The sequence below is a fragment of the Mastigoproctus giganteus genome, chromosome 5 (genome assembly GCF_048544385.1).
Source record: "Mastigoproctus giganteus isolate SK-2022 chromosome 5, ASM4854438v1, whole genome shotgun sequence".
Lineage (NCBI taxonomy): Eukaryota > Metazoa > Arthropoda > Arachnida > Uropygi > Thelyphonidae > Mastigoproctus > Mastigoproctus giganteus.
In genome coordinates, this window is record NC_143579.1 from 228,857,479 (window position 1) to 228,874,600 (window position 17,122).

At 35.3% G+C, this 17,122-nt stretch overlaps 1 protein-coding gene across 1 annotated transcript in view; it reads right to left on the minus strand.

Moving 5' to 3' along the window:
- Nucleotides 1-17,096, minus strand: part of Dnaaf3 (Dynein axonemal assembly factor 3) — a 56,697-nt gene extending 39,601 nt beyond the window's left edge. Inside the window, exons 1-5 of the mRNA XM_090373778.1 lie at nucleotides 17,013-17,096; nucleotides 13,024-13,117; nucleotides 8,134-8,227; nucleotides 5,350-5,413; nucleotides 1,174-1,256 (exon numbers count right to left, since the gene is read on the minus strand). Of these exons, the coding sequence (XP_090229904.1) occupies nucleotides 1,174-1,256; nucleotides 5,350-5,413; nucleotides 8,134-8,227; nucleotides 13,024-13,075 (293 nt within the window). The 5' untranslated portion in view covers nucleotides 13,076-13,117; nucleotides 17,013-17,096. The remainder of the gene's footprint in view (nucleotides 1-1,173; nucleotides 1,257-5,349; nucleotides 5,414-8,133; nucleotides 8,228-13,023; nucleotides 13,118-17,012) is intronic.
- Nucleotides 17,097-17,122: the final 26 nt, after the last annotated feature.

Here is a 17,122-nt window from a genome sequence, read left to right on the forward strand (position 1 = left end):
TGACACTATGCTGCTGCAACAGGATCTGGAAAGGTTGAGTAGATGCGCTGAGAGGTTGCAAATGAAGTTTAACATTGACAAATGTAAAGTACTACACATGGGAAACAGCAACCCCAGAGCAACGTATCAACTCTGTGGTACTACACTGACAGTGGTAGAGAATGAAAGGGACCTGGGGGGGGGGGGTTGTGCAGGCATATATGAAGTTCTCTGAGCAGTGCAGATGGGCTGCAAGAGTAGCTCATGGTGTATTGTCAATGATATATAGGAATTTTTCTAGCAGGGATAAGGAGGTGATTATTCCCTTGTATAAGGAAATGGTCAGGCCACACCTAGAGTACTGTATACAGGTCTGGAGGCCTCATTTCAAGAAGGACGTAGAGCTGCTGGAACGAGTACAGAGAAGGGCAACAAGATTAGTGAATGGAACAAAGGGGTGCTCTTACAAAGAAAGGCTTAAGTTTTGCAAATTACAGTGTCTGGAGACTAGGCACCAGCAAGGTGATCTGATAGAGGTGTATAAAGCCTTGAATGGTTTGAGCATGCTCAATGCTGATGGGATTCTTCCTCTTGCTCAGAATAATCACCTGAGAGGGCATAAATTCAAATTGAGGAAAGACAGATGTAGGACAGACGTGCGGAAATTTGCCTTTAGCCAGCGGGTGGTTGGTTGGTGGAACAGACTTCCATCCCTTGTCGTGGAAGTTGATAGCCTAAATAAGTTTAAGGCTCAGCTGGGCAGGTATTTCGAACAAACAGAGGGGTGAAGTGGAAGTGGTTTTTTTTTTTTTTTTTTTTGGCTGATGCTGCATATGCTTGCTTTCTGGCATCAAATGCCTCTACTAATGCTAATGCTTTTCTGAATCCCAGCAATTGTGAATTTGGAAAATTCATTCACAATTGCTGTGATTCAGAAAAGCAGTTTGCCAATGAAGCCAGAGAACAATTAAGCTATACACATAAGCAAAGTGCCTGTGTAGCATGCTGCATTTTCCAGTCTTATTAAAAAATATTAATAACAATCTTATTCATGATCGTCCAAAGTATACCAACCATTTCATATCACATAACTAAATAATATATTAATATGCACTCCTATATAATACATTACAATAACTGCATATTGCAAGTCAATTTACAACTCGGTCATCAAATAGTTACAATACCACTTACCAATGTGCTGACATATTAATTACTTCTACATCAGGGTTTCTCCAAAACTTAAATATGGCTTCTAAGGCATCAACTTCCTTATACTAAAATAAAACAATCCACAAAAACAAATTTTACTATTTTGATAGAGAAAAATGTCACAGTATTTGTAATTCAGCATATGCTTGTTAGCTTTAGAAAGAAGATTATAAATACATTAAGAAAAAATGTTATGAAATTACAGAAGGTACTCTAAAATGTATGTGACTTCATTTCAGTTTGAAAAAAACAGTCATCAAGGAATCTGAGATCACTTTTAGACCAATGATGTTTCTTGTATTTTATATACTGTTCATCACTACTGCTGAATGATTAATTAAAAAAAAGAACTGTCAAAACCCTTAATCCTATTCTAAAGCACATTTTAAAATTAAAGACGTTTACACTCTTAGAAAAGAACAAAGCCTACATACAATGAATTAATTAAGTTCACAGAGAATGTTACTATTAGTATTTTTTTTACAACATTCTGATTAATAAATTAACTTTTTAAATTAATTAGAAACAAAACTGGGTACTCATCAGGGATTCAAATATCTTCAATGTGTAGATATCCCCCTCTAATAAGGATGCCATCACTATTTAGCTTACCCAATCCATTCAAAGCCTTAAACAACTCAATCACATATTCTTGCAGGTGCCTACTTTCCAGACACTGTAATTTATGCAACTGAAATCTTTCTTGGTAAGAGTACCCTTCTGTTACCCTCACTAATCTTATTGCTCTTTTCTGCAACCAGTCCAAACACATCTTTCCTAAAATGAGGCATCTAGACCTGTATGCAGCACTTATTTTGCTATGCAAGATGGACTTACCATCTTGCATAGCAAAATAATTACCACCTTATCCTGCTGGTAAATGCTTTATATCATTAACAAAACCCATGAGCTATCCTAGCAGCCTGTCCGCACTTCTCAGAGACCTTCATGTCTGACTGTACAATTACCCCCAGGGGTCTTTTTCATTCTTTACTACCTTGAGTGTGGCACCACACAATTGGTAAGTTAATCTGGGATTATTTCTGCCTGCATGCATTACCTTGCACTTGTCAATATTGAACTTCAGTTGCCACATCTCAGCCCATCTGCCTACTCTTTCTAGATCTTTTTTCAGTAGCATACCTTGATTACTGTCATTAATCACACTGCCCACCTTTGTATTATCTGGAAACTTAGATATTGAGTCTGATATGCCTTCATCAATATCATTAATAAATATTGAAAACAACAATAGGCTTAGCATTGAACTCTACTGTTTTATAATATATAACTGTATTGTCATATTTTGACACTTGTAAAGGCTACCAATGTGGGACGTAAGAGTCCCCTCCTCCCAACTAATTAATGCATGTCACAGACTGCAGCAAATAAATTAAGCGTACCACTGTGAAATGCAATAACTGTGTTTTTAAAGTTCTTTCTTGATTGTTTTCTTTTTCTCCTGACCTTGTTTAAGTTGATGTTAGTGCACCATGCCAACTTACACAAATCAGCTATCACAATGCACATATCACTCAACAAATTCAAACTAACCTAACCTTTCACAAACAAATTCTCTTTAAAAAAATCAGTTATTGCTGAAACACCATTGTTAAAACTTATGATATATGAGGTACAGAAAAAAAATACAAAAAAAAATTAATTCTTTTTCATTTTTCTTGATATTTGATGTCATGAACATATTTTATACACTTAATAAAATAAATAAAATAAACATAGTACATGATATCACTTTTCCTACCATGTGATATATTAATGCCACATTGGCAAAAACAGCAAAATTCAAATTTAGTTCCTTTTACCTGGTGCCAACTGTTTGCTGAATATATATCACAAAATTCTTGAAAATAATACTTGCTTTCCTCACCTGACATTATTGCTTGTATTTGAAGTAAATTTTCACATTAAATGTTGACTGTCATATGTTAGGTAGGCCCACACTGCTTTAAAAACCATGCAAAGTACTGATAGTGAACACTAAAGATAATGAACAAATGGCAAGGTATTATATGGCAAAGAATGCTTTCTCCATATTAAAATAAATCACTTTTTTTTATTCTTAGACATAACATGAATATTAAAACCACATAACATGAATATTAGAAAACCAGAGGAAAACTGAACTTATCAGAAAACCAAGCAAGAATTACATAATTACAATTAATGTAATTTTTGCCCTTTAATATGATCCATGATTTTTTTTTATTTATGCTTTTTTTAAATTTAAATCCAATTGCAGACAAATTATCACATACAGTAAAATCTTATAAATAATAAACCCTTGCCAAAATTTTGAAAATTCTAGATTTTTGAAACCTAATGCTGCATGGTTCCACTGCTAGTAGATGAATCTGTGCAATCATTGATGCACAGATTATTAACTACTGTAAAAATATTATGCCATGTTCTGATGGAGTGACAAAGCAACATTGCCACTATGGAAATTAGTATTAGTATTAGTAACGGCCGCATGGTGCAAGAAAGCCTATGGCTTATGCTGCACCAGCCAAAAAAAAAAAAAAAAAAAAAATCCGAACAAAACAATGATAAAAACAAAAAATAAATAAATAAATAAAATAAATAACTAAATAATAATAATTAATAAATAAAAAAAATAAATAAAAAATAAATAAAAACGAAATTAAACCTATCATCCTATGTGCTTCCTTTACCCGAAAGTACTATCCAGATGACCTTTGAATTTCCCCAAACTGTCGGCCTCTACCACCCATGAAGGCAACTTATTCCAGTAATTTATAACTCGCTGGCTAAAATAAAACTTCCTGCAGTCCAATCTAAACATTTCCCCCCCGTAACTTGAATTTATGTCCCCTAGTTCTAGCATCATTTATAATCTTGAAAATTTCGTCATCATTCATTTTACTGATGCCTCTCAGAGCCTTAAACACCTCAATCAAATCTCCTCTAAGGTGTCTAGTTTCCAAACTCTGCAACCCACATATTCGAAGTCTTTCTTCATAAGTACGCCATTTTGCCGATCTCACCAGGCGAGTTACCCTTCTTTGCACCCTCTCAAGAAGCTCGATGTCTTTCTTTAAGTGCGGTCTCCATACTTGAACACAGTATTCCAAGTGCGGTCTAACATAAGCCTTATATAATGGGATTATCACATCCTTTTCTCTACTTGCAAAAGTTCGATAGATCATCGATGGGCCTTCCTTGCAACCTGTTTACAATGCTCAGAGAATTTCATGCCTGACAGTATCGTAACACCCAAGTCCCTTTCCTCCAGTACTGGGTTTAGTTGAACTCCACCAAGTGAATAAGTTTTTTTGGGATTACTGTTTCCCAGGTGTAATACCTTACACTTTGTTGGATTAAAGCACAGCTGCCATTTTTCTGACCATTCTTGAAGTCTATCTAGGTCTCTCTGAAGAAGCTCAGCTTGACAGTGATCATTAACTACTCTATAGCATAAAAATTATGCTATACCTCTCTCACTTTGGAAAACTTTCCTGAAAATCACACTCTCAGGGTAGAAAAAAAAGAGGATTAAGAGCACAATCTTGCAGAAACCAGCACAAAAAGCTTCTCTTGATGGGAAATCAGCTTTAGTAAAGCCTTGTAATCTTTGAATATAATACAGATAAAGCTCTTTCCAATTTAAAATTCTCCACACAGTTGCATGTCTTTCAACCTCTGCTACTGCTGCTGTTATCTTTCAGGTAACTATCATCAGGAAAGTTTACTTAAACATTTCTAAATGCCTCCCATTTTAAAATGTTTTGAAAAAACATAACTTCTATAACTATGCACATAACAATTCACAAATTTCATTTGGAAATATTCACAGACCAGCATTATATAAGCTTCTGAAGGGTAGTATATGAAAACTGTTTCGTGCTACTCAGATTACAAATAAAAAAAAAAACTAATGCAGTTATGATAACATTTAATGTTATAAAACAAAGAATTGCATTAAACAGAAAAAAAAAATTCTATGAGAAATATTCAATTATCCACGCTACGAATATTTTAAGTAACTGACTGAAACATTAGCAACTGATTGGCTGACTATTTAAAATAAGCATTTTAAATTTTAGGTAATCTATATAACAGAAAAATTATCAAACCATCTATAAAATACTGAAGTTTAGGCAGGTAAGCTGAACTTGCCTTTAAGTTATCCAAGCTAATCAAAGGCACCTTTTCATGAAGATAATCAAAATTGGTCACCATTCTGAAGATAAGAAAAAAAAAATTCAATATTTAAAAAAACAAGAAAATTTTCAATTGATGACTCTGCTTTAATATATACACAGTTTTCTGCAACTAATTTGACTTGGTAAAAAAATCAAATGAATTCAAATTTTCCACTGCCTCTTAATAAATACAAATTTTTTTTCTGACAGAAAAACATTTAACTCCTTTTAAATAAATATGATATGTCACTAATTTAAATCCTTAAATGAACAATAGTGAAATTATAGTATCCTTATAATACCGTGATAAATCTGACTAAAAAATGAATAGCAAATGCTTAGAAAACGGTACTCACCTTGTATAAATCTGCAATAAAATTTTTTGGTAGATGGTGGTTAAATTTAGGTTGAAAGAGGCATTAAATAGAACTAAGGCGGGAAATGGGGTGAAAATATTTTAAACAGATTTTAAAATGAGCGCAAGGAAGTAGAAATGTAGATCTCCAATCCTTGGTTGTCATAAAGAGGTTAAAAGACGTAAATGAAAAAAAAAAAAAAAAAAAGCGCGTGTTGTATTTAAAGTTAATCTAAACTGCCATGATGCTCTTTTTGACACGTGGGAACTTTAGCCGCGAGAGGTTCCAAGCCGGTGCTTTTTTTTTTTTTTTTTTCATTTACATCTTTTAACCTCTTTATGACAACCAAGGATTGGAGATCTGCATTTCTACTTCCTTGCGCTCATTTTAAAATCTGTTTAAAATATTTTCACCCCATTCCCCGCCTTAGTTCTATTTAATGCCTCTTTCAACCTAAATTTAACCACCATCTACCAAAATATTTTATTGCAGATTTATACAAGGTGAGTACCGTTTTCTAAGCATTTTAAATCCTTAAATGTTAATGATAATTTTTAGTTGATAATGGATACATATTTTTAAATAAGAAATAAAGTTAATTTATAGGTTTATGATGGTGAAAGTGTGTACGTAGTTATAATATACAAATAATTCATTGAAATCCTCAACGAATTCCACCTATGCATAAACTTTGAAACGGAAATAAAAAACAACAAATTTCCTCCTCTCCTAAACATCCACTTCTGCCAATTCCTGAACCATATTCACAAGTCCATATAAAGAAAATCAACAGATACAAGTGTCTTTCTCAACTTCAACTCCAGTCTCTCTCTCTCTCTCTCTCTCTCTCTCTCTCTCTCTCTCTCTCTCAACCCTCCCTCCCTCCCCCAAATATGCAATTTGGAGTTCTTTCTGTGGACTACAGAAAGAACTCCAAAGAATCAGATCCATAACCTAATTAAAGAAATAACCAGTAATTAATGAAACAAATTTCAGCAACACACACAAATTCACTACTCAGATATGACAACCAAGATGTCAGAAGACCTATTTATCACATGAGATATGTATGCAATCATTTAAATCTGAAAGTTCTATATATTCCCTCATGCCTGCATTCAAAAACATCACAAAGAGACAGTATTTTTCAAGATAAAAATTCTGGTCTGCACTGAATCTAACCATAGCTTATTCTCCAATGAAGTTAATCATCTCCAAGTATCAAAACACTAATAAGGTACCACTGACAGTACCTTCTACTACAATTACCTTTTTATGTGTGATGTAGCTGAGTGGTCATGAGCGAGAATGCAGTAGTACATGCTTTGAGTGGAGTGTGGTTTAAGTTCACATGACTGCTGAGTACGATTAACAATTGTATTCATAGTTTATTGTAAACTCATCTGACCTGATGGTCATGCAAGAGTTATCTGCTTTTCTGTGCTTGTCCTTTGCTGTACAAGTTAAGTGAAAACATGCTGTTTAGCATCCTTAAATAAATGAGTTGCTAACATACATCTATTATTGTGTATAAGCTAAATAAATTAAAAACAAACAGAAACTTTAACAAAGGTAGACTAGAACAACAATCCTAAAAAATCTGAGATCCATGAATTCCTACATAAATTTCACAAGGTGCATTTTATAATGCACAAAACCTAAAATTTTCAAAATTAAAAAATTTCTCAAAATAAAACAATTCTAATAATTTTTCATTTCACAGCTTAAATTTTAAATATTAATAAAATTGTTGGGAGGACCTATAACTAAACAGCATCAATATGCTTGAGGATGTGCCATGTATTAGTATTAGAAGTGTAAAATGATGAAATAAAGCTAGCTTATAAAGCATCAGCCAACAAAAATACTCACATCATCTCTTCATTCTTCCATCCTCTCTAATACTTTGTCTAATCCTTACTTAAATTTATTCAAACTACCCATTTCTATAAAATCAAATGTTTGTTCCAACAATCAGTTACTCTCTAGCTGAAAGAAAATTTTTGCACATCTATCCTGCAATCATCCTTTCTGTGTTATAACTAAAACTGGGATATAGAGTAAATAAATTTAAACATTTTGCATTGTTAAAATTTCTTATTCAGACTTCAATTATGTTTCTCATATTTTTATTTATATTATTTCCATGCTAATTATTAGTTTAAATCCTATTCAAATTAATGTTCAAATCAAATTTATATAATTAAAATGTATTTTTTCAAGATCTATGAGGAATGTAACCTCCCACCATAACCAAGTACTTATGAGAAAATTTTAATTGAATAACCTGACCCTGACCAATGCAAGCTATTCCAAGAACACATTGCTTGTATTAGCTAAACAATGGTGTGACAAATAAATGAAAGCAAACCTATAAGACAAAAGTATATAATAACACTTACTTGATAAAATCACATGATTTATTATTTATATATTCATATGTCTGGAATCTAATCAAGCTGTTCCCATATATTTCCAAAAACAATTCAGTCTTATCTGAAAGAAAAATAAAAAAAGGTAGTAATAATAATAAATATGGGAAATGATAAAGGAAGGATGTGTAAGTAAAACAATCACATACATGACTGAAAAGGTAAGGTGTGCACTGTGTATATACATAGTCTTATTGCTCTGCCACCTATTTTGAAAAGATCTGAGGCTCAATTCCTGTGACAAAATGAAGGAATTCACTATAAATTCACTATATTCCTTTTCCCTTTGGGGATGTAGTTAGCCATTCCATTCAGAAGTGTAGGATTTTTTAATAATCTGGCTTAGCTTGCCTAACCTCCTTTGTGACTTGATTACAGACTAATTTATGCATACCATAGTCTTCTCTATCATCTGATAATTTATATGCATCCTACACATTTATCTTCTCTGCCACAAGTCTCATCAGTTCATCTGACATCTATTTAGTTCAAGGTGGCCGCAGATTAGAACTACAGATAATTAAGTATTTTAATGTTGAATATTTCAGTGACAGCATTAGGGTTAGTATTAGTAAAAGCAAAATTATTTAAAGAAGCAAGTGTTACTCTCTGGCTGAAAGGAATTTTCTCACATCTGTCCTGCAACCATTCTTTACCAATTTAAATTTATTCCCTTATATGCTATCCAAGAAAGAGTAAGGATGCCATCTGCATTTAGTTTACTTAACAACTTAAAGCCTTAAACACTTCAATCACTTCTAATCTCATATGTCTAGTTTCCAGACACTGCAATTTACAAACTCGAATCTTTCCTGGTAAGAGTACTCTTTTGTAGACCCTGACTAATCTTGTTGCTCTTCTGTGAACCATTCCAACAGTTCTACATCCTTCCTAACACAAGATTTCCAGACCTGTATACAGTATTCAGTCAGCCATAGATAGCTTAAATTTCATAAGTATGTTATGAAAAACAACCTTGAGAAAACCACATTTTCAGGCTTTGACTTAGAGGCTTGATTAATGACTAACATTTTGTTTACTGGATACCTTTCATATGGTGCAACATAATAGTAAATGTTAAATTTTGTACCCTCCCTTTGTTGACAAAGATTCATTGTATACACTGAGCAACATGCATCTCCTCTTCCTATATTGCTTGTCACCACCAAATACGGAGGATGCAGAAAGGTCAGGGAATGACCGCCGCATATCCTGGAGCAATATGGCCTTAGTTGCTAATGCTCCTAAAAACCAAACAACAACAACAACTCTTCCTATATGTCATTTACATCCTCTTAGTAGCATCCTTGAACTCTAAGATTACACCAAAACTAAAAGAACACATGATTTTGGATATACCAAAAGTAAAGGAAATACACTTGCATAAAATCAAATAAACTGGTTAGGTGGAGGGGGGAGAAACAACAGGGTAACACAACACTGCCAAGATGCACTGCCCCAACAGCACAAAGATAATTCTGACTACAAAGTCATATTATAGAGCTATTTCTCATCTTTATGCAGTGTTCTGATCACTTGGACTTCACTTCATCCAAATCACGCAGTTGCATTTTATGATACTACCAATAAGAGGGAAGTGAGCACTTTTGGAATCAGGAATTGAAATGAAAAATTTTACAAAATGCAATGCTGATTAATAAAATATCTTATTTTAATGATCAAGTATGTAAATGACATTACTGATGCATATGACAGAAGGATGATTTGATGAATTCTAATCCATTCCAAGCCTTGGTTTGGATCACTGGTCACTGATGTCTACTCATGCCAGAAACTGAAGCACAAACAGGACACAGACATAGGCATTAGCTTTTGATTTTTAGTGGGAGGCAGGGACAAAATACAATATGAAAAATATATTTAGAACTACAAGGAGGAAGAAATACTTCCGTAATCCTTAGCAGGCTTTATATCCTAGGCACAATGGATCTGGTCTGGAAACATCTGTGCATTCAAGACTCACATCTCCTCTTGAGATAACAAAGAGAGCTTCTGCATAACTATGGGACATGATAACTCACTCAGTATAAAATTTTTCATGAGTTCAGTCCTGTTTTCCTGTTATTATCATGATTCAGAAGTAGAATCATGATAATAGAATCATGATTCAGAAGTGTACAGGAAGTTGGTGATTCACATCATTCTAAATTATGTAATTTCAATTTAACATCATTTTTAATTTTAAAAATTTAAATTCTAATTATAACTTTTATTTCTCTCCCTTCATGAAGAAGTATTATAAGGAACAAAATCTCAACAAGAGGGCCTTGCTTATCTTTAATAATGTGCCATCCCATTAAAATGAAGACCTGCATAACAACCTACAAGTCATTTTCATAGTAACAGATGCAACTTCTCTGCTGTAACCAATGGACCAAGCAATGGTAGTGATATTCAAAGCATATTATCTATGGCAGACCATGTGACAATGATTACTGAAAATAACAGTGAGGAATAGCCATCAGTTTGGGAGGGGACACAATATTAAGAAGTTCATATACAACATAGCAGCTTCATGAAAGGAAGTCACCTGGGCTAAGATGAATGGTGTGTGGGGGAATATATGAGTCAATTAAGTTCACAATATTGAGGAACCTGCAATGTCCCTGAAATTCAGTTACAGATTGTGGAATTGTCAAATGAGATTGGCTTCAATTTAGTGAATATAAGTGGCATGGAGGAGATACTGGAATTGTAGTGCTGAAATGATCAATCAAAGATGCTGACTGATTTAAAGTAATAAAGGATAAGAGTGCAGGAGGAAGAGGAAATGCAGCCAGCACTGCAAGTAAAACAACTCATGACAAAAAAGATATCTGAAGCCCTCAGTCTGTTCAAGAAAGGGATAGCCCAAACATGGAACAGAATGGTACATTCAGTTGAAGTTTCAGCATTTTTTAATGAAAACTCCAAACACAAAACATATTAGAACCTATGGTACTTAGTACCATGCGTGGGTTGAAGGTTGAGATTAGGAAATAAAATACTTGTTGATGTTAGACTTGAATTTCTGTACATTGTAATTTTCAGAATATATATGCGAAGGAAGGTTGCTCCAGAAAACAATAACTGTAGGAGTAAACAAGGAAGAACGAAAGTTGGTTCTGTGAGTCTGAAGATGGATAGTAAAAGGATGGTGACTGGTTGCAGCATGTGTTTGGACTGATTTGAAAGGGAGATGGGAGAATTATAAAAGCCAATTCAGAAGAACAGTCCCCGTGGTAGCTATAGAAAAGCATGCAGCAGAAACAGAACATTTATGAGACAAAAGAAAATGGAGTTTTTTTAGATACAGAGGAAGCAATATTTGTGATGTGCTTATAACAAGAGAGATTAGAAGTTAGGGTAATTCCTAACAGAGATATATCTTGTCTAGAAATCTGTGTGTCAATGAAGATAAGCATAGGAGTAGAAGAATCATTTTTGTGAGGTATAAAACAGGACTAGGTTTTAGAAGGATTGAAATTAATTAAATTATCTTTGCCCCACTGGATAATTACCTGGAGATCAGCATTTCAGAAATTGGCAGTGGATATTCTATAAGTTGGAGCTGTTTTCACAAGGAAAGTTTCTCAAACTGGAAGATCATCAGCAAAACTATGGATAGGATTTCCAGTCAATGAAAGAAGGTCATTAATATGCAAGAGGAAAAGAGTGGGGGAAAAAAGAACTGAACCTTGGAGAACACTAGCATTAGTACAGAAGACAGAGAACCATATAACGCATCACACACACTCACACAATGATTGGTTAGAGAGAAAACTGGATACCTAATTACAGAAAAAGCCACCAACCTATAAGATGGAAGCTTAGTCAGAAGACCTTTATGCCAAACATGAACAAAAGCCTTTAAAATTGATGAGCTTGAGTTCCACGAAACTTTTCATTGAACATGTCCATGGATGGGTAACATAAGTCAGTAAATATATCACCAGTAGATCAACACTGATAGAATCCATGCTGGCTCTCATTGATCAGATGGAATGCTTCTAGATAGTTTAGGAGTTGTGGTTAATATATTTCTCCATTACTGTAGAAAGAGGAAGTGCAAATGGATGATACTTGAATGGAAGGGATTTGTCACCCTTTTTAGGAACTGGCTGGATATGAGCAATTTCCAAGCAGAAGGGAAAACACTAGTGGAATAAGAAAATGTGAAAAAGGCAACACAGAACAGGAGTAAGTTCAGGAGCACAGATTAGAAGAACAACTGGAGAAATACTTACAATGGGGGATTTTAACTTCCCAGATATTGACTGGAACTTGTGAGTTGGTCACTCACACACTAGTAAGACTTTTGTGGATTTATTGGATGATTGTTTTCTGCAGCAGCATGTTTGAGAGGCAACCAGAGAGGGTAATACTCTTGATCTGGTTATCAGCAGTGATAATTCGTGTATTAAGAATTTGCAGATAAAGGAACCACTAGGTGGCAGTGATCACAGTGTACTGATGTGGGATTTACTTAAAGATATAATTACCATCAGGGGTAAAGGAAAGGGTTTTTGTTTCCATAAAGGTGAGTACAGTGGTCTCAGACAGTTTTTAAATTCCTTATCAGTCAGAAAATTGATAATGTAATTATCAGTAAATTATCATCTTCATTGTTTCAGATTTTTTAAAATTTATTTTATATTCCATTTTACCTAGAAGAATGTTGATAGAAGAATTTATTTTTAAATTCTTTATAAAATATATAAAGTTATAATTTACATAAAGATGAGAACTTACTGTCTTTAAGGTTTTGTTTCAAAAATACAAAATACTGTTAATTCACATCTTGAACATTAAACATAAAATCTACTATATCCTAACAGCACTTTTTTTTAAGAAAGTTACCTTGCAGTCCAAGCACATCCTGTGGTTCTAAACACAATGCTAATAATAACATCTGTCGAGCATATAGTTCCACTGAATTTTCTATAATATATATCTTTTTGGAATAAAAAAAGGAAAAGTTTCAGTTATCAAAAAATATTATATCTTGCATTTAAATAGTATCCTATAAACAACAGATTAACAAACCAAAAAATACTACCTATTAAACTGCCCATTTGATTTAGCATTTCAAAATCAAGTAAATTTAGGGTAAAGGCATAGTGCTATGAAATATTACTATATATCAGTATTGGTATTAAAATTAATAAATAATTTTAATAATAATAAAAAAATAAATAAAATAAATAATAAAAGAAAAGCATGGCCAGACCAAGGTATTTCCATGCTCCAGGAAGAAAGATTTTTTGGCATTCTTTACTAAGGATATATATTTTTTTCCCTCATTGTTCTTTTGTTTTTGGCACCCCTTAAAGAGTGGAACCCCGGACAAGGGCCCTGCTAGCCTGTACCTTAATCCAGCACTGAAGAAAGAAAAGGTAACAGACAACCTATGTGTTTCCATCCTCCCATAGGTAACTATCCAGCTGACCTTTGAATTCCTGCAATCCAGTCTAAACAACTGCCCCCCCCCCCATAACTTGAATTTATGGCTCATAGTTCTAGAATCATTTATAACTGTGGAAATTTTCTCCTCATTCATTTTACTTTTGCCTCTTAAACACCCTCAATCATGTCTCCTCTAAGGTGCCTAGTTTCCAAGCTGAATATTCAAAGCCGAGAGAGAGAGAGAGAGAGAGAGAAGTAGAAGGGGAATCACCAAGAAAGATTGTTATTTGGTTTTTTTTAGGAGCATTAGCAACTAAGGCCATATTGCTCCAGGGATATGCAGTGGTCATTTTCTGACTCTTCCACATCCTCCGTATTTGGTGGTCACGGGTTCAAACCCTGGTCTAATCAAGAAGCGTGTGCTACACACTGCTGCTCCTGCCCACCTGGCTACGCACCAAGAAAGAGAAGAATAATGATATCCAGCTCAAGACCCTGGGTGTGCCAAGCCCATACTCACCAGATATGAGCCCCATAGTGTCATTCTGTACACATCAGTGGACAAACTAGATTTACTACTTAGTGCATTGACTGCATATTATGGGAGGGGGCACTTTGCCCTCCACAATATGTGGTCAATACTTTGTAATACCAAGGTAACTTGTGGAAAAGTTGTCTTGGTATTACATTACTCGAATGGAGAAGTATATACTATTTATTTAAAGTGTATGCCACTATTCAGACTGCCAGTTTCAACCGAGCAGGGTTAAACTGGCAGTCTGAATAGTGGCATACACTTTAAATCAGTTTAAGCACTGTGAAGACCTGAAAAACCCAGTGACAAGATATATCTATATATGAGATGCAGGATAGTTCAGTAAAATAAACTCAAGTAAATTTAGGCCAAAAGCCTCATGCTATATGAGCTGTAAAACATTATTGTACACATGGGGCATAGCCTTATTCTGTACATAGCAATAAGAAAACTAAGTTTGCTACTTGGTTCATTGATCTCATATTGTGGAGTAATTTTGCCATGAGTTGCCTTGGTACTGCAATACTCTAAATAAAAAAAAAAAAACTGCTACAGTGGAGAAGTATACTGTTACTTATTTAGAGTGTACCATTACCCAGACTGCCAGTAAGGCCTCATCAGTGGGTAGGTAGGCACTATGACGTTATATATCCATGGTATGTAAGATGCCACATGGTGCAACAGGTGAAATAAAATTAAATAAATTCAGAGAAAAAGTCTCATGATACAATACTAATAAAACATTACTGTACATGTATGGCATAATCTCATTCTGTACACGATAATGGTGAAGTGCCTACACAACATCATGTCATGTCTATAAATCTTTAATGTAAGGTGACTCCCAGTGTTCTTCTTCTTTGGTCCTTAGCTGGCAGCTGGGGGAGGCGGTTGGCCACGCAACCAGTATGCTGCTGTAGGTGCCGCAGGGTTTCGGACTTGCTCTGTGATGTTCTTCCATACCTTACGATCCATGGCTTCTGTCCTGGCCTGGTTAAGGTCGAGACGTCGGCTCTTCAAGTCATCTTCCACTTGCTTGGCCCACGTTTTCCTAGGCGCGGTCCGTTGGATGCTCCATTGGGTGGGTCGTTGTCTCCAAAGGAGTGTGGATGGTATTCTGTTTGTGCCCATTCTACATACGTGGCCAAACCATCTGAGCCTTCGCTTCTGGATTTGGTCGGCAATGGTTGGTTGCTGTTGGCATCTGGCGCGGATGGTATCATTAGTGATGCGGTCGCGAAGAGAGATGCCCAAGATCTGCCGCAGGCATCGCATTTGGAATACCTCAAGTTTGTTCAAATCTAACTTGAGACAAATCCATGTTTCCGATCCGTAAAGAAGAATGGGCAGGATCAAAGTCCGGAAGAGTCGGATTTTAGTCTTTGTGGAAATGTTGGTCCTCTTCCACAGACACCATTTGAGCGAGGCGAACGCAGTGGCCGCCTGTCCAATTCTGCTGTGGATTTCCATGGTGGATGCAACTTTCTTCTCCTGGACCAGCGACCCAAGGTATTTAAAGTCCTGCACTTGCTCGATCTGGACGCCTTCGAGATAGATGGTGGCTTGCGACCCATCTGTTGTCAGGGCCTTTGTCTTACCAGCATTGATCTTCAAACCGTATGGCCGGGCAATGCGGGCAATGTCGTAGAGGATGTCCGTGGCTTCAGCGTCGTTACCGGCAAGGATAGCACTATCATCAGCAAACATCAGGTCAGTCACATAGTGATCCTTGTCATATTGTATGCCCTGTCTGTTTCTGAATGCTTGCCTCATAATGGCGTCGGCCACGATGTTGAAAAGCAACGGGGAGGCTACATCCCCTTGGCGGACTCCAGTTTGGATGGTAAATTCCTCAGATAAATCATTCTGGATGCGCACCTGGCTGGTTAAACCGTTGTATGCAGTTTGGAGGAGTGTGATGACTTTTCGAGGTACATGTTCAACCTCTAGTAGTTTCCATAAGGCAGGCCGGTGGACACAGTCGAAAGCAGACTTAAAGTCAATGAAAACAATGACGGTTCGCTGTCCACACCGGATCCTCTCCTCCATCAGCTGACGAATGGCAAAGATTTGATCACAGCATCCTCGCCCAGGTCTAAATCCTGCCTGTTCTTCTCGACTGGTTTGCTCGCGATGTTTTTGCAGTCTTGACTGGATGATCTTCATAAAGACCTTTCCGATGATGGAAAGGAGGCTGATGCCACGGTAGTTCTTGCAGTCCCGGTTATCACCTTTCTTGTGGATCGGTACGATAATAGCTTTCCTCCATGTTAACGGAATTTGTTCAGTGCACCAGATGGTTTTGAGGAGTGAGTGTAGTCGGCGAAGCAGTACATCAGTGTTATGAGACAACAACTCCATCTCCACCTTGCAACACTATGCTGAGTAATATTCTATATTCCATTGTAACACTGTGCTGAGTAATACTGTAATATTCTGAAATTCTGTAATGGTCAAATCTTTCTAAAAAAACTAAATATAAAATTTTGTGACATTTTGTCAGCTAGGAGTCGAGTTGTTACATGCAGACAGACAGATGGATGGATGTGGTGAAGACAATAGAGGCTTATGCATATATACAAGTGAATGTGCTTAAATTGTGAAAAAAAATTTAAAAGTTTACACATATTTTTATATATAGCATTATTATTATCTTTTCTATATTTATTTTTGTTTCTATTCTGTAAGCAGAAATCTTAGTGGTATTCATGGATAGTAATATAATTAATCTCTTTATATAAAAGCAAATAATTCACTTCAGTGTATCTGAGTTTTATTATCTAGCAATTTAAAAGTACAATTGTCTTAATGCATAAGATAAATAGAGATCAAACATATTTCATTGTTAAAGCACCATCAAAAATTATAAAAGGCATTTGTTACTGACCATATAGTAAAGAATACAAACATTTAGATGTTTCCTTCTGTGCCGATAAGCCTGTGCAATGGTCTTTATTACATGCCGTGAATCTCCAGCACCAATTATTAGAATATTCAGCTCTTTGGATGCTGAAAATA